General features: G+C 44.7%; 1 protein-coding gene and 1 long non-coding RNA gene across 10 annotated transcripts in view; one reads left to right on the plus strand and one right to left on the minus strand.

Annotated features, from left to right (window-relative positions):
- The window catches only part of LOC106945570 (SH3 and multiple ankyrin repeat domains protein 2), a 127,752-nt gene that overhangs the window by 53,751 nt on the left and 56,225 nt on the right, over positions 1-17,776 (minus strand). For all 9 annotated transcript variants that reach the window (XM_015029336.1, XM_015029334.1, XM_015029330.1 and 6 more), the window contains 3 exons: positions 11,653-11,792; positions 9,603-9,716; positions 3,898-3,979 (listed from right to left, as the gene is read on the minus strand). In XM_015029336.1, the coding sequence (XP_014884822.1) occupies positions 3,898-3,979; positions 9,603-9,716; positions 11,653-11,792 (336 nt within the window). The remainder of the gene's footprint in view (positions 1-3,897; positions 3,980-9,602; positions 9,717-11,652; positions 11,793-17,776) is intronic.
- Positions 13,457-14,360, plus strand: LOC106945574 (uncharacterized). Its single transcript, XR_001424587.1, has 2 exons — positions 13,457-13,644; positions 14,069-14,360. It is a non-coding gene; the product is annotated as an uncharacterized LOC106945574 (long non-coding RNA).

Raw genomic sequence — 17,776 nt, forward strand, 5'->3', positions numbered from 1 at the left:
TTGAGATGCATCTGTAAAATGCTGATAATTAGCTTCACTTCCAACAGAGTATAAACTGTAATTCAGGAGTTTTTGGGATGTTTGCATCCTCAAAAGCTTCAGTTTAAATCTTTGCTTGCTAACAAATCCTTTAAGTCCTTTTATCATCAGCGACAGAGCAGATAAAACCGTAATCATCGGTTTGTGTGGCACACCAGAAGACACAAACATGCCTGTGTGTTCATGCGCTGTGTGTGAGCAGCAGCTGTGGCGCTGGAGCCTCCGCTGTTGCAGCTGCAGCTGTGTTTATGAGGAATCCTCCATGAGGTGATGAAGCAGCAGCTTCTCCAGAGCAGCTCAGGGAGCCCGTTAGGTCTGACTCAGCTCTACGCTGCCGCGCCTCACATCCTTTCTCTGAATTCTCTCACTTCATTTCCTTCTAACCTCCCTCCTGCTAACAAGCCGTTTCTGGAACACACATGCAGGAAAAAATGCTGCATTTGGGCTCTGAGACGTCCGAACCAAAGGTCAAGTTTGCTTTTATGACTTGGGGCGACTGCTGCAAGGGCGGCTCATTCATCTTATATCAGGATTACAGTGAACAGACACGTGGGATAAGAGGGAGAAAAGACAGACAGAGGAACGAAGGAGGAGAAAGAGCGGCGACCGCCATCCTAGCAACTGTTCCCTTAGCAACGCAATCTGTGTAGAGAGGAAGGAGGCCAGCGATGCTGATACACCGAAGGTTACCTCACAGCATTCCCTCACACACACATTCACACACTCTGTGTTAATCTGAAATCTGGCCTCTGTATCAGGCCAGCAGCCTGAAAGCTGATCCAACGTGTCATGTTGTTCAGCAGCGAGCGGGGAGGGCCAGCAGGCTGCAAATAGAGCTGAGCGTGCAGCATGCATGGGAGGAAATGTGAAGCCTCTCATTGTGAGCTCCACTGTGGGAGTCTGCAGGGTATTTATAGCGGCTCTCTGAGCTGCATGGTCAGATTTTCATCCCTCCACATCAGGAATCTGGAGATCCGGAGGTGAGTTATCCGGCTCCCTCCTTACATCACCAGCACGGGAGAAAAAGCCTGAAAATCAGCCTTTCATTGTGACCCGTTAATGGCGTTCTGCAGAGTACTCTCAGTGGCGGTTTCCTTCCCGCCGGCTGCATCCATTTGTGCCTGGTGACTGAGCAACGCCGCCACCATCATCAGCGTTTTATCCTGGACCGCTCAGGGAGCTAATGCAGCGCGGATGGAGGTTCACATCTGGAGTCCAGCCAGCAGCGCAGCAACATTCTGCAAACTGGGAGAGTTCCTGCATCAATAAGCATCAAACGCTCGGAGAGAGAGAGTTCATGGGAAAACTCGTTTCTCCTGCAACACTGAAAATGAAATTAGTCCCGTTTTCCTACTTCCAACAAAGTTTTAGACAACCTGCACTTCCCTTTGGGAATATCCTGACTTTCAAGTTTTTATGCCTGCTGCAAAGAGCTTGAACTGCTGATGATGGCTTTTGCTGAGCTGCTCTTTTTATGAACTTGTTCAAAGATTTTTAATTATCTTTAGGTCAGGAGGCTGGAAAGGAATCTTGGCAAACAAACGTCTGAATGTAAACTAAGAGGTTCAGTTAGAGATCGTCACGTTTTACAAAGAATGAAACAATTAAAAATAAATTAATAAACTGGTTTTACACAGCCACGTGTACAGTATTATTTTATAAAACGATGTGCGGGGATATTGGTTTTTATAAAGACTCGGCTACATGTGGACAAGGCCAAAGAAAAATGAAACACGTTGAAACATTTGGTTAAGTTTGGATGTCTGTGTTTGAGTGCCTGGTTTCCTCTACCAAGGAACACATGATGGCAGCTTCTGTCGCCTGCTAAACATCACAGTAAGCATGTAAACATGGACGCGTCCTGATGAAGACGTCTCCTCTCCCTCTCTGTCTTCTAACCTGCAGAGTTTCAGCACAAAGCGCCCAGTTCTCGTCTTCAAGTGCATTAGTCAGGATTACGGGGCTGCTGTCAGTGATCGATCGGGTCTACTTGCAGGTCTGGTTTCATCTGTGTGCGACCTGCTGCCTGCCCACACACACACACACACACACACACACACACACTGAAGAAGATAAATTCCTCCTTCCTTCCCCACTGGCAGCTAAAAAACACACACATACATCTTTAAAGAGGAAAGAAAGGCTTGACAGGAGGACCACAGTGTTCCATAAAAAGAAGGAAAAAACCTGAGCAACGTCTGAGAAAGAAAATAACAACCATTAGGGATGTTTGCTCCTTCAAGGAAAAACCCCTGAAACCTTTGGACCTGGAATGTTGCAGGACCTGGAGTCTGCGTCACGTTCTGCCTTTGGCTGAGCAGCTTCAGTTATGGCAGACACGCTTCACCTTGACCCACATGGAAGAGTCGGAGCTCCGGACTCGGAGTCCTGCCAACGCACATCCAGCAGAGTAACAAGGAAACGCCCTGTTACCGCATCATCTAAATCATTTCTCTGGGTCTAATGGCCCTTTAAAGGCCTCTAGAGCCAAGCTATATAAATAAATCAAAATGATGAAATCACTCCATAAAGGTTAAAAAACATCTGCACTGACACCTGTTTGCAGTGACTAAAACTGGAATTTAAAGAGTTTTTTTTTCCTGAGAAGTTTTTGGAGTTTCCATTGAATTGGTCTTGGTCCAGAAACGGTTCTGGATTCTGCTTTCAGATCACCTCTAGAAGAAAATAAGTGCAAGTTTTCACACCTGTAATTCCTTTATTTTAGTCCAAATCAGTTTATGAGTTTGTTAACTTGTAACTTTTTCCAGTGGTTCAGTTTCTTTTCAGCTAGCTAAAACATTAAGCTAACTATTAAGCACCAATCAGAAACATTTGTTTTGCTAACGCTACACCAACATGTTACTTAGTGATGGCTAATGCTAAGCGCTAAGTGACCAGTCTGCTTTATGACCAGAGCCCTGCTGTGGTCAGTTAGAAAAATCAGCAACTATGAAACGGAAACCATGAGCGAAAGGTCAGGTCTGAAGAATCACTTCCTGAAGCATGACTGTACATGTCGAAGTGTAATTACAAATTTGAGCCGTTTGAGGGCGACATACTATGTTACAACACATGTTGAAATCAACTTTACGAGTTAGAATAAGCTGAACACCAGGTTGGTGGAACTAGTTGGAAATTTAGCATTAGCCGCATCCTAAAAGAGTTTTCTGAAGAGAACCACTCACTCTGAGCGAACCAGAACCGGTTAGAACCGGTCCTGGTTCTAATGGAGGACTCTTTCTGTTTAAACAACACGGCACCACATCATCCCACTGTCGCCATGTTTCTCAGGAGGGATTGCTGAAATTACGATCAGTTCAATTTGACTGTATTTGTAATAACATAGGCTTCATCAGACTTTACTAGATCTGAATCAGTGGATCCATTTGTCTGTATAAAGTTAGAAAATCATGTCTGTTCCTCGGTAGCGTTTGCAGAAACAAAATTTATAGATTAGATGTTTAAAGAAAGAGATCGGAGTTCTCTGGGACCGGATCAGAACCTTCCACTCAGCCCATTAACATGCTGCAGAGATTCACCAAACTGACTGATTCTTTTAAACAGAATTAGTTCAAAGCGGAGCCGGGATTAGACTCGATTTCTGCTGCGACCCGGAGGAGAACACATCCATCTTCGTTCCCGCTGAAGCTCGTATTAAAGCGGACCTGACAGCAGAGGAGAGCAGACCTCAGCACCACTGGGTGTCGGCGTCAGGAGCCATCACAGCAAACCGTTCACTCAGAGAACTCGGTCAGAGCCGACAATTCAACCAATTTTCCTTTTTCTCAGGACAGAAAACGTGAATGAAGGCAGACGGAGATGAATCGGTGGCACAAAGGACGAAACGTTCAGGCTCACCTGGAGGCGTCGAAGCTGTCGTACGAGCCCACGGTGTAATGTCTGAAGAGTTTCCGTCTGTCGGCCCGGTCCGCTCGGGAATCTGAGAAAGAGCCCAGCAGAACCACATCAGAACCACAGTCCACTTCCTGTCTGCTTACAGGAAACATCTGGAAACGCCTGCAGTAAGCAGGAAGTAGCAACACGCTAGCAGGTTTTACGCCGATGAGCAAAGAGTTGGTCTAGAACTACAGAACCAAAACCAAAAGACGGTTTCAGAACTGGACCGGGTCTGGAGACACGACTGAGACTCCAGTCTGTCCCCTCAGGGACAAACGGACGGATGCTTTCAGAACAGGTTCATAGAATAAGGAAGAAGATCCATCCAACGCATCCATCCATCCATCCAATGCAACCATCCATCCATCCATCCATCCATCCATCCAACCCAACCATGCATCCATCCATCATCTATACATCCATCCATCCAACACATCCATCCAACGCAACCATCCATCCAACCCAACCATCCATCCATCCATCCATCCATCCATCCATCCATCCATCCATCCATCCATCCATCGTCTGTGAAACAATTTTGCCACAAACTCATGTTGGTTACAGAAATATGAAAAGGTAAATCTAGTTTCATAAACTCTTTCTGGTCAAAGATGGAATAGAAATCCAGATGTTCTGCAGCAACACGCTGGTGGTTTCAGGTTCTCGTGGTGCTGGCGGAGAATCAGGTCCGTGGTGAAACATGGTGCCGTTGGATCCAGACGTGTTCGCTCCGTGTGTGTGGTATGGCGGCCAGCTTGACCTCTTGACCCCATCACGGATCCTGACCTGTGGATGTAAACCCAGAGCTGAAGGTTGTCTGAGGGTTGGAGCTGACCCGGTTGGTGCATCAGGCCAGAGGAAGAGGAAGCAGCAGACTGACATGGAGGCAGCTGGTCCTCAGTGGTGCCCCCTTCAGGCAGCAGGTGGAACATGAAGATGCTGTTTTTTTCTCCATCTGGTTTTCTGTTAAAACAAACTTAACACTTTGACGTCATGATGTTTGTGTAAACAACGTCGTCAGTCGGATTCTCGTTGGTTTGTCAGATTAATCTTCATCTCCTCCCCTCATCTTCCTCCCTCTTCTGTCACACCAGCTGTCACTAGTTCACAGAGACGGCGCCTGAGGTCATCGCTGCAGGAAGGCCTTCCTCCTCTCCCTGGTTCCGTTTCGGGTCCGATCGGGTCGGATCAGACAGGATTACCAGCTTTTCTCTTTCTCTGTTTTACCGAGAGGAAAGAAACGCTCGATGTTGGTGATGAGGAGCGCGGAGGGGACGTGTCGTCTCCGGCATCGCGGTGGTCCCTAGCAACGGTCAGCTGGTTTCTATGGTCACAGATCAATAGGGACGCAGCAGCCATGTGTCTCACCAGAACACAGAGTACTCACATTTGTGTGAAAACATGTGCGTCTGCTCCGTCTGTGGTTGTATCACCGTCCTGTCAGCTGTGTGTGTGTGTGTGTGTGTGTGTGCGCGTGCGTATGACTGATTCTGCTCTGGGTTCCTTCCAGGCCCATTTTAACCCCTGTTTTCCTGCCTATTTCAGTTTCATCGTGGCTTTGAGCTCCGGGGAAAGACGTGAGAATGAGAAGGGGAAATTAGAGCAGCGCGCACGTGTGTGTGTGTGTGTGTGTGTGTGCGCAGCGGGATGTGCTGCAGCTGCTGCCCATCTGTAATAGAATTACAGTAGCAGGTTTTGTTTTTTAGTTCCATGGATGTGGTGCTGAAATTTAGGTTTAAAAAGCAATCAAGCTAACGTCGGGTGCCGGTCGCCATCTTTGTAGCTTAGATTGTTTCATATGCAGATGTTTCAGATGTTTGATGGTGCGTCAGTTCTGGTTGCAGCTGCAGCAGCTCCAAGAAGGAACCAGACGATCCGCCTCCTTCGGGATGAGGTGAGAACATGACGCCAAAATGGACGCCAACCTCAGCGTAACGTAGATCAGAAACGCTGAAGGCCAAAAACTCTGGTTTGGCCTTACGCTGGTTTGTGCAGGTGAATGGAGAACAAAACGAGGCTGAAAAGGTTTCAGTTCCCAAACATCTTCATGTCAGAGTGGAGGCTCAGAGGGTCAGACGGCGTTCAGGAAGCTGTCACTACAGACAAAACCATGAAAACTCCAGGAAACAGAAACATTCTGCAGGAACGGACTTTGGACCGACTCACCGAGAAATATTTCATCTGACCTCTGGAACGAGACGTAAACTGGATCTGACTGGGGTCCATACATGTCAAATAAATAGTGTTTGCTGCAGAGAGAGGCTGGCTAAAATGATAAACCATCCAAAAGCCCAACATGAAAATAAACAAGTGAGAAAAAAGTTTAAAGCTTCCAGAAACGCCTCAAAAGCTCAGATCTGGAGCTGAAACGATTAATCAGATGAATCAATTATGGAAATAATCAACTAACTTAGTCGTTCATTAATTGTTAACTGAAGCACACAAACTCAAAAAAGGCAATATGGTGAATGAACAACACAGTCGGAGCCAAAACTGTACAAAAAATATACATTTTGCATTTGAGTTAAAATAATAAAAATCTGTTCATGTAAAATGGACCATCAGTTCAGTCCCACACTGAGTTTTCTCATGTTGATGTTAGAAACATTTCTAGCTAAAATGTTTTTTTTTTTAAGGTTTTGTTTGTGCAAACCTTCCTCAGAAACCTCACATGATGCAGTTTAAACCAGGGATGATGGATGTTGATATTCCTGCCAAAATGATGAAACATTGACTGGAAGAACACAAACTTTTCCCAGAGTCGGGTCTGAACTGGGATCGTTGTTCGTTTCTGCTGCGAAGCCAGTGGATTTGTTCTTGCTTTAGGTTTTAGAAAAGATCATCTCAGATTTCCAAAACAGTTCATCTGTTACAAACAATTCAGCAGAGTTCAGTTCAGTCCAAACTGGAGAAATATTCTCTCTTTCCTTTGGAGTCCAGTCCGCAGGTCCAGTCCTCTCCTCCAGAGAGGAAACGTTTCCTCCGGATGCCAGACTGCCTCCGGTGGCTGCCGCTCTGAAATAATCTAATAGATTAAACTGATGAACGTAAATCTGCTGTTTCTGATCCAGGTTGATCGATAACCTGATGTTAAACTGAGTTCTTCTTCTTCTGCGTGTTTCCAGACCTCTGAATCGAGCCGAGGTCCAACCGCAGCGTGTGTAAGCGGGCCTTAATCCGCCTGCATCACTTCTATTCAATTAGACGGATTAGAGGCTAAACGCCTTTAACTTAAATCAGCGTGTGTGAATTTCTGTGAGAGAGGGCGGGAGGAAAAGACGGAGGTAAAAATAAAAACTGCAGAAACATTAAGCATATTAAACTGGAAACATCATGGATTTAGACGGAGCTGCCGTTTCCATCAGCGCAGCTCTCACTATCACGCCAACTCTTCCCTACAGACGGAGCACAAAGGGACTTCGTTTCTCCAGTCCTGATGAATAAATGATGATGTAGGCATTGAATAATTACGCGACTCACAGGCAGCTTAAATGTTTAAATATTTCTTCTGCAATCAGCTTGTTTCCCTGGATTATCTGAAGCTAGCGTAGCGAGTGAAGCCGCCATTAACCGGTCAGATTGGTATGTTTCTCCCTTCGCTCTGTGACTCTGCGGGTCCAGAGTCGGATCGGGTCGGGTCGCTGTTGGAGGTTGTCCGGGTCGGTCCGCTGCTGGGAGATCCTGCTGCCTGTGCAGATTTATAGCAACACTCAAATCCCAGAGGAAAAACGTTCCAAAACGGGAAAGAGCTGGAAGAACGAAGACAGACGAGGTTTGTTCTCAGGATCGGATCTGAAGGAAGTCAGAACGATCTGACCGCCTCAGGCCTTCTCTGGTTCATCCACAGGCTGCCGCCATGTTGGCTCTGATGTCCTGAAAACCAAACCGTTTGAAAACGACAAACCGTCGGATCTTTGTTTTCCTGAAAAACCCAACGATGAGCAGATTTTACGAAGAACGTCCTGGTTTTACTGTGCACACCAACCAACCTACCAGAGGGGAATCCGTCCCACAGCATCACACGTCCTCCACTGTACCTGACAGTGGACATCAGGTGTTCTTCACATGAAAACCACTTGGAATGTTTGTTGCAGCAACTTGTTGCCTCAGACAACCAAACCTTGTTCTTACTGTATGTATAATAAGATTTTATTTTTCTATTATATGGCTTGACATAAAGCAACAAAGGAAGAAATCCTGTTGTTCCAGTTTATGTTTGTGATGGTAGGACACAAGGTTTTATTGTGCTGTATAATGGTTGCTATGGAGCATGTTCTCTTGTGTTTCCCATGTTGAAGAGAAGCCGTGGATTTTTATTATTAGATTATTATGCTGCAGTAAAAGATGAATTTATCTGAATTTATAGAAAATCACAATCATCCATCTATATTATCCTCGATCAACTGCTTTACTGCTGCATGTGGCAGCACAGCACACACACACACACACACACACACACACACACAGTTGACCCGTGGTTTCGACTGAAGCCGCCTCTGAATGGCTCTCTGCAGGACGCCATACTGTGCTCCCATTTCTGACAGGCTTTTCTTTGCAGGCAGACCCGGGGGCAGCTTGGACGCGGCGCCGCATGAGGGAGGCTTTCCCGCGCCAACGGCCTTGGGTTAAACTTTAAAGTGAGCCACACAGACGAAGGCAAACAGCCAGAGAACAAGAGCCGCCCCGGAACATGGCTGGCGCTCCCCGGGGGAAGAGTTAGACCAGAGAGCTGATGGATGTCCGCCTTGTGCTAATCTCAATAATTAAACAAAGCAGGAAAACAGATGAAAAACAGGCAGAGAGACAGAAGACGTCTCAAACGTCTCCTGTAGATTTACAGCACAAAGCGGACGTAAGGACGGGGGAACGTTTAGGGGGACGGAGCGTGAAGTGATATGTTCATTAGCTAGCACCCATAGGAAATAAGAGCACAGCTGAGTTAGCAGGGCAATGTAGCGCTAAGCTCGGCACACGGCAGCCTGGGGGACACGGGAAGACAGAGGAGGACACACATGCAGCTGAAACACGGGCCACGTGCCGTCACACACCAAAACGCTTTTATGGGATCTAATTAAGTCTTAAGATGATTGATTAGCAAGTTAACGTTCACAAATGAGTTCTGAGTGTTTAACTCCAGCTCGGGCGTAAATCTCTCTGAGAGACAGAAGTTGGTGCAAAAAATTTTAAAGGAACGTTCCAGAAAAACACCAAAGTGGAGATTAGTCAGGAAACGACCTGATGTGGAGCAGGGAGAATGTTCTGCTGGGAAACGCTGGGCCACTTTTTCATTTCCTGAAGGTTGTGGCCTCAGCTAGCAGCTAGCAGCATGAAGCTCCCTGTCACACACCGATCACACTCCGAGTAGAAAAACAAACAGCTTGAGGATTTTTATTTGGCCTCTAAATCCTCCACATCGCCAGGAAATCGAGTTTCGGGAATGGGTCCAACTCTTGGCGCCCCCCCCCCCTCACACTTCCAGGGTTAGCATCTGCTGCTAACATCTTGGTGCCTTCAGGCGTCTGGTGGGGTCCATGCATCAGCGGGTCAGGAGTTACCGCTTTCATTCCCACTCATGAAAACGTTCAGCTCATTTATGAACAGAAATTTACAGAGAAAAATCTGAATGATGGTTCTGAAGTGGAACCAACACAGCCGATGCTACTCACAGGTCCTTTCCTCGGTGGCCTTGGCCGGGACTTCCTCCACGCAGTCGGCCGGAAACCAGCCCACCTGGCCGCGGGCGCTGCCCTCCCAGAATCCCCCCTCTCCGATGCTCAGAACTGGGAGGAAAAAAGAAACTTAAAAATTAAAAACTTCATTCAAACAGTAAAGTTCAAAATATGAAGTTTCAGCAAGGAGGTTAAAGTTAAGTCGAGTCTATTTCCCCTTTTTTCACAGTATCATCACATATTGTCAAATGCCACCATCAAAATCTTCAGGTTTGATGGTCAATGTTCCAGTTACTGTTAATGAAAAGCAACTTGAACCAGGTGGGATGTGACCTGTGTTTACAGGAGCTCAGTTTCAGCTGTTTTTATGGAAGTTTGTTCCAGATTCATGGTAAATAGAAGCTGAATGCTTCTTCTCCATATGCGGTTCTGGTTCTGGGGATGCAGAGCAGAACCAGAACCAGAAGACCTGAGAGTTCTGGAAGGTTGATAAAGGTAATCAGATACATCAGCAGCAGTGGTCAGCACTGCTAACGTTAGCTGTGCTAACACCAAGCAGAAGCCAATGCTAAAGTGCTGAATTCAGCACTTTAGCATTGTGCTATTGTGCTATCGACACATGATGCGACCCATCATGTATCGATAGTACAACATGCTGTAACATACAATATCACCATCAGCATGGCTGATTTTACTGTTTCACTGCGAGCAAGACATGTAACAACAGCATTAGTATTACTGCTAGGAAGCCTGACAGGATACATTAGCATGGATTAACTAGCCATCACTTAGCTAACATTAGCTAACATTATCTGCGTGGACCAGCGTCACTCAACAGATTGGAGGAAAATGACAGTTTTTTGCCTTTTGTTGCTCTTTATGAATATGATTCTGACACAGCATGCTGCTCTGCAGCACATCAGCGTTCAATCATGGAGTGTTTAAAGACGGCTCGGAAAAAACATTACCACATGCCAACAACGGTTTAAACAAGGCTGAGAAAAGCGCGGTGGACATGTAGTTACACCCGTTTATGTCTGTGTGTCAGTTTTATGACGAATAATTATTTCATTATGGAAAAACCAACAGGTCAAATAAATCATTAAATAACCAAAATTAAAATAATTTTCTAATTTTATTTAACTTCATGCCACAGCAGACATGAATAATGAACAGCCTCTGTTTTCCTGACATTAACTTCATTACTCTGATTCTTCACCGTCTAACAGAAACATGAGACTCAGTCACGACGCTGAGTCTTTAAAGGTCAAAGGTTAATCTGGCAGAAAGAGTTTAAATAAAGCTGAAAGACGTCCATCTTTTTTAAATCTTAATGCATGGATGGAAATCTTCATCCTTTGGCTTAGCAGAACCAGGTCTTAGTGGAGCCTCTTCCAGATAAGATTCATCTCTCATACTGTGAATCTCTGCATGCTCGTCTCTGCAAAGTCCTCAGACTTTCCTGTAACTGGCATTAAATAACAAACGTACCCTCATATCTTTTGTCTCTACACATATTTTTGTTCCTTATTTTTCCTGTTTTTAAGGATTAGCTCCGTCTTCAGTCAGCTTCTCTCTGCAACCTTCAGAAGAATGAAGTCACATCTTTATCCTGCATCCAAAACTATCAAATGTGTCTCAAGTTTAGAAGCTGTGAGAACTAAATTTAAAAGTCCTTTATAATTCCAGACGGATATTTATTTCTAAACTCATATTGTTCTTTTCCAACAGCGTCTTTTTCTGATCTCATTAAGTCTCCAAGATTTCTGAAATTGTGTTTTCCTGCTTATCCTGTCTGAAGTTTCCTCAGCCATGCTGAAGATCGTAAGTCTGGTTCTTACAATTTACTTTGCTTTTCTACACCCCGTAATATTTCACATTTCCTTAAAACAAAGACATCTAGAAATCTCTGATCCAGAAAACACAATTCAAAGCAAAAGGAAAATCTTAAAATCTGTGTTTTTCTGGATGCAACTTTGGAATATTAGCTTAGATTTTCATACATTTTCAGGGCTGGGTAAAGTCTATCTCCCAGAAGCTGACTGACCTTTGACCCTGTCGCCTTTGTAGAGGTTGATTTCTCCCTCAGCCTGGGCGGAGTAAGAGCGAACCACCACGAAGTGTCTGCCTGGAACGGCGCTGTACAGCTTCCTCCTGGGGCCGGGCGCCTCGCCGTGACCGCTGGGGCTGAGAGAGGAGGCACAAACAGGTCAGGACAGGGGTCAAAAGGTCAGGACGGGGGTCAAAAGGTCAGGACGGGGGTCAAAAGGTCGGGACTAAAAGGCACGGGCCAAAACCGTCAAACACCAGTTTTCCACTGGAAAAAAAATACTGTAATTATTGTCTAAAAATTTAGTTTGAAAATGTGTGAGCCTTATTAAATTTATCTAGATGCATCTAATAAACACTTAGCAAGATGTTTATTTCTTTTATTTTTTGACAGGAGTTCGAGGTGATTGAGGTTTAAAAGTAACTCTTTGTCTGATGTTGACTTGTTTATGTATGTTTTGCATGTTTGTTCATTTATATGAAATCATAAATAAACCTAAATAGGGTTTAAAAGAAATGATCTTTAAAGGAGAAACACTGAGAGCCAAAATGTGTGCAGACCCTGTGAAGATAAAAAACCAGAATCTCTGAGTCAGTTTTTATTTGCTTGGTTTTGTCATCTCACAGAATCAGAACCGGTTCTGACCCACAGAGCTGCTGTGGGTCAGAACCGGGACAGCAACAGATCCAAGGATCGACGTTTACATTTAAAACGTTTTTAAAACACTTCTTCATTCATATACAGCAGGATACCATGGTGTCATAGCGCCACTTAGTGGTTAGTATTCATAACAACACCGAAGCAAAACATGGCCTCAGCTGAAGCTGTGTGTGACTCGGCCATATTCCAGTCAGAAAGGAGCAAATATTTTATTCTAAAAGCTGTTTCTGAGCTCAAAGCGTCTGAGTGATGCTGTAGGAGAGGAGAGGAGAGGAGAGGAGAGGAGAGGAGAGGAGAGGAGGAGCAGGAAGGAAAACTAGCAGAATAAAAGAGGAAGCTGGAGAGCGGGAGGGAGGGACTGTTTGCAGTAAGTGGGTCACCTTGTCCTGCAGACTCCACTCCTCCTCAAATGTTTGCGGGCCTTTGGAGAGCTAACCCCATTCAGAACCTACTGAGACTGCTCACACATTTTCCCAGGGAAAGCCACGGACAAAGCTGCAGCCGCACTCCGAGCGGCTGGAAATAGCGCCTACCACCGAGAGGCCAGCTCTGCACTGAGCACAGGAAGTGACACGGAGCTGTGAGGAGTGTTGGGCTTGAAGGCCAAAACAACACGCTGCTGCAGATCTCCGCTCTGCTTATGATTTCAGATAAAAGGTTCAACACACAAGGAGAAACACGGCGAGCAAAGTCAGAACAGTAAACGGTCCAGTTTACTGAACCAGTTTGGGTTCCACAGGCAGGTCTGCATTACCAGAATAAGATATTAGCAGAATAAAGGGATTTTCATAAGAAAACAGCCTTGATGGAGTTATAAAGATCTGACATGACCAATTCATCTATCACGTAGATTTTTATTCTCATATTAGTATACTTTATTTTTGTATTATTATGACATTCTCGTGTAACTACAACTTTTTTGTTATTAGCACTTTATTCTGGTAAGTTGATTATTCTCATATTATTATTACTTTATGGCAATAATACTACTATTTTTGTATTTTTTTTTTTTTTTTTTTTTTATTACTTTTTTTTTTTTTTTTATTTTTTTACACCTATATTGTTGTATTATTACAATTTCATTCTCATGATTTTTAATGTTCTATTCTGATTATATGACTTTTGTTTTATTCTCGTAAATTAAAACTAAATCCCAGCCTGGCACTAATACAGCGTCTGGCAGGTCAGTGATGGGAAGATAAATTATTTTATTTGCCAACAGCTGACATGTCTACAACGGCCACCAGAGGGCAGAAGAGCAGCGGACGCTTCAGACATGATCACCGGTAAAATTAGAGGTTTGGAGGAGACAGAGAGTCAGAGCACCGGGTCAGTCAGGGAGGTGCAGGTGTTTCCTCAGGGTGGATCCAGTGAGACCATGATGGGACACCTACACTCATGACGCCACCTGCTGCGGCTGACAGGTGCTAACTGCTAACAGAACTGCTAACTGAACCGCTAACTGAACTGCTAACAGAACCGCTAACTGAACTGCTAAGAGAACCGCTAACTGAACTGCTAACAGAACTGTTAACTGCTAACTGAACTGCTAACAGAACCGCTAACTGATGACTGCTAAGTTCTGGATTTCAGCATCACCAAAACAGTTTTATATTTTTAAACTCAGCTGACTTCACAATGTTTAATGAACTGAACTAAAACGACAGAGATGGATTAAAAAAACCTTAAAACACAGAAATGTTCATACTGCCTTATTCTTTTACCATCTTTATTCAGATCCTCCTCCATGCAGCAGAACCACATCCCCACTCTGATCAGCTCTGCCCTCAGATCCGGTCCATGAGAACCAGAACAGGATCAGAAACCCAAAGTGCAGCAGGAGCGAGCCGAGCTGATCACAGACTTTCACCATAATCCTCCACACAACGCCTCCCAGAACTTTAATCTTCACAAGATCCACAAAACAATCTTTAGTAATTCCCCATCAACCAACCAGCAGCTACTGAAGGTAAAAAATGCACCGAAAATAGTTTTCCTGAATGTTTCCGAAACAAAACTCAACACAATAAAGTTTCTGGATTTTCTGACATATGTCTGTGTCCTGATAAAACTCTTAATTTTACCAAAGATTCAGTTTCAGATTAAGCTAAATTACACAGAATTAGTTTTTTCATCAAACATTACACCAACCCCCTCCTGCTGGTGTAGAGATTATGTAATCCTCATGTTTCTGCTGTAATCCCATAATATGACCCACACATGACCTGTAGTAATCTGGCATTGGGCAGCGTATTGTTATGTCAACAGTTATATTAAAGATGATGAACAGACTTGAGCAGCAGCTGCAGCCTGGTCTTTACTGTCAGTCTGCATCTCGGCTGCTGCGCTCAACAAAAACCAGCAAATATTCTGGACCTGCAGCTCCGTTTTCAGTTAGTTCAACCAAAAAACAAAAAGAAAATCTGTAAAAATCCTGATGCTAACAGCCGAACACGGTGGAGGAGGGCTGGTGATGTGGGCTTGTTTTATTTATCAGAAAACCTGTATGACTGAGTCTGAGTCTGTCCAACAACATGATCCACACACAGCAGCTCTACGGCTGAAAAAGAAAAGAATCATGGCCTAGTCAAAGTAAGCACCTCGACCTGATGCTGACATGCGGAGTTTTGATGAACAACTGGACTTTTTCAGCAAATTTCTGATTTATCTGATGAGCTGTCACACTCGTTTAAAGGACTAAATGAATCTAAAGCGTTTCGATTTTAACCAGTTGAAACAAATAGTTAAAATATCTGATTATCGCGTTTAATCCTCTTTGCCTCAGCGGAAACATTTGGAAGATTTAAAATCCTCATAATTAGACAGAAGTGTAAAAGACACTATTTCCTCCTCACAGCGGTGTGAATACGTTCAGGCAGCAGGCGATTATTTCTCCCTAGTTTAGATTAACTCCAGTTAATCCAGACTAACATTGGCTCCAAAGAGACGAACTGAACTGAGCTGGTGGTTCTGAATGCAGTGAAAACACAAATCATTAGAAATGACTGTCTCTCCTTTATTCGGAAGTTCTCCTGATGATGCTTTTAATCTTATGAATCTTCCATAAAAGTCAGATTTGTGGGTTTGTGACATTTTCTGTCAACACCTGAGCTGTGGATCTCTGCAGCTCCTCCAGAGTTTCCCCTGGCTGCTTCTCTGTCTAACCAACAAACCTTCAGGGAACATCTGGGCAAACCGAACACAGCTGGACTCTGACGGGTCCCTCTGCATCATTTCTTCCTGTAAAGTTTAACCGTCTCCTGTTTCTGTCCTGAAGTCAGATTTTTAATCTGAGATTATAATTTCCAGGCTCTGCGTCGTTGCTGATTGTGTTTTCCGTGTTCTGAGCGAACGTGTCGTCTGCATATTGCTTTATGACCCAATCAAATCAAATCAGGCGAATTTCATAATCGCATCAAAGTCGCAGAGGAAATCTGCTCCGTGCTGTAATTGGGTTTGCTCTGCAATAGAGCTGCAGACTTTCTTCACACCGTGATTTCTTAATGAAGTTCTGCGCAGCAGAAGCAGCGAGGCGACGCGGCGCAGAGCGCGGCCGTCTCTGGTGAAATCACAGAATATTAACAGCGAGATCTTTATGAGTCACATCGAGCAGAAACAGCCAAACCTCCGGCCCGTCCTGACACGGAGGACACGTCTCATTTCTCACCACGGCGAGCTGGGAGGCGGTTGCCATGGCGCCCAGAGGGGTTACTGACAGCTGTCAGCGATGGGTGGATGGAGCGGGGAGCAGAGAGAAAGCGGGGCTGCGGGCTCACATGAGGCCGTGTGACATGTTGAGTGGGAGCGGAGGGAACGCCGCAGAGAGGCTGTCATGTGTGGGCGGCGGCCGGGCGAGGCGGGGGGCAAAAACAAAGACAGGAAGAAAAACAGAAGGGAATTATGGGGGTTTCTGACAGAGCTCGACACGACAAGATCTCAGCGTTAAACTGCTTTTATTCCCAGACTGATCAGAATTTAACAGATTTTACACAAAGCCAAGTAAATCCAACCTCAGGTGACGATTCGGCACAAACTTCACCAGAGTGAAAACCCACTTAATGCTGAGCATTGATCTAACTTTTTAGCTAGCAGACTGTCCATGACCAGCCAACTGGAAATAAACATCGGTTGTTAATATTGGTCCAGTTTTAGTGGTTTTGATACGATATGTTAACAATGCCAACATCGTCTGATAACGATGTTACTGCGATTTATCACGCAAACCCAGTTTTTCTTCTTTCCGCAGCTTTCTGCTTCATATGAAACTATCCAGTTAAAAGGTTGGTGTAAATAATGAGCCTAAATGTTTAATGCAGCAGAGCATCGTCCAATGTGCTTTTAGTGTTTTGGCTCAGGAGGACAGAAAATGTGAAGGATTTTCTTGTTTTTTATTCCAATAGGAGAGAAATGAGATGCTGTAAGGTGGCGAACACTGTCACTAATTGCCTCGTTTCTGTAAGTGGGCCAGCAAAAGCTGAGCAGAGCCGCAGCTTCAAATGTCCCTGATATCTAACCCTGATAGGCGAGGAGTGATTAGGTTACAGACCTACATTGGTAATAATGTTCTGCTTTATAATTACCACCCAGTAGGTCATCTTTTTCTGAGCTTTAAGGAGAATCCAACAGTGACAGAAGCGGCTTCCAGTAGCACAAATAAATCATCCGGATCCATTTTCTCCAGCCGGTTTAGACGTCAGCTGACACACGTCTTAAACTGCGTCACGTTTTTTCTGTTTTCTGTCATCTCAACTCACTGCCACTGAGAGAAGCATCGTTCCTGCTGATCCGTGTGTTTGTCCTTATCAGCAGCATGCACATTCCCAGAGAGCAGACCTTAAACACAACTCCTGCGTGTCTCTGAAACAGACGATCAGCAGCTGCTCAGATGCCAAATTAATCCACAGCTGCGGTAGAAACAGAGAAATAAACGGCGGTGAATGTCTGTGGTAGCAGAGCTGCTATCTGCCGCCGGGTTCTGGAGGACATCAGGCGGCTCAGGACGGATTAATCTGTCAGTTACCGACAGCATGAGGACGGTCGCCACGGCAATCAGGAACGATGGAGTCATTAAAACTTCTGCAAACATGCTGATGAGGCTGAGACACGAAACTCCAAGAATCCGAACACCATCAGCGAACACAGGCAGGAACTTTTTGGACTTGAAAATTCAGATGGGAATCAGAAAAATATACTTCAGCTTAACTTAGTTTATTAAATTGTAGCTGAGGCTTTGGGGTGAAATATAAGAGAATCTCTGGACTTTTTTTGGTTCTGAATTTTGTTCTGGACCTGAGACAGAACCTGCTTATCTTCATGTAAGGCTGGGCAATAATGACGTAATATTGTCCTGTATGATCTAAAAATAGCAACGTTTTGCTCAGTTGCTGTCAGCTGTGAACAGACACGTTAAAAACATCAAACTAAGGTTGTGTGTACGTCACTTCCTGTACCTCTGCTCTGC

The sequence above is a fragment of the Poecilia latipinna genome, unplaced genomic scaffold (genome assembly GCF_001443285.1).
Source record: "Poecilia latipinna isolate Pla-1442-1.1 unplaced genomic scaffold, P_latipinna-1.0 Scaffold150, whole genome shotgun sequence".
Classification (NCBI taxonomy): Eukaryota; Metazoa; Chordata; class Actinopteri; order Cyprinodontiformes; family Poeciliidae; genus Poecilia; species Poecilia latipinna.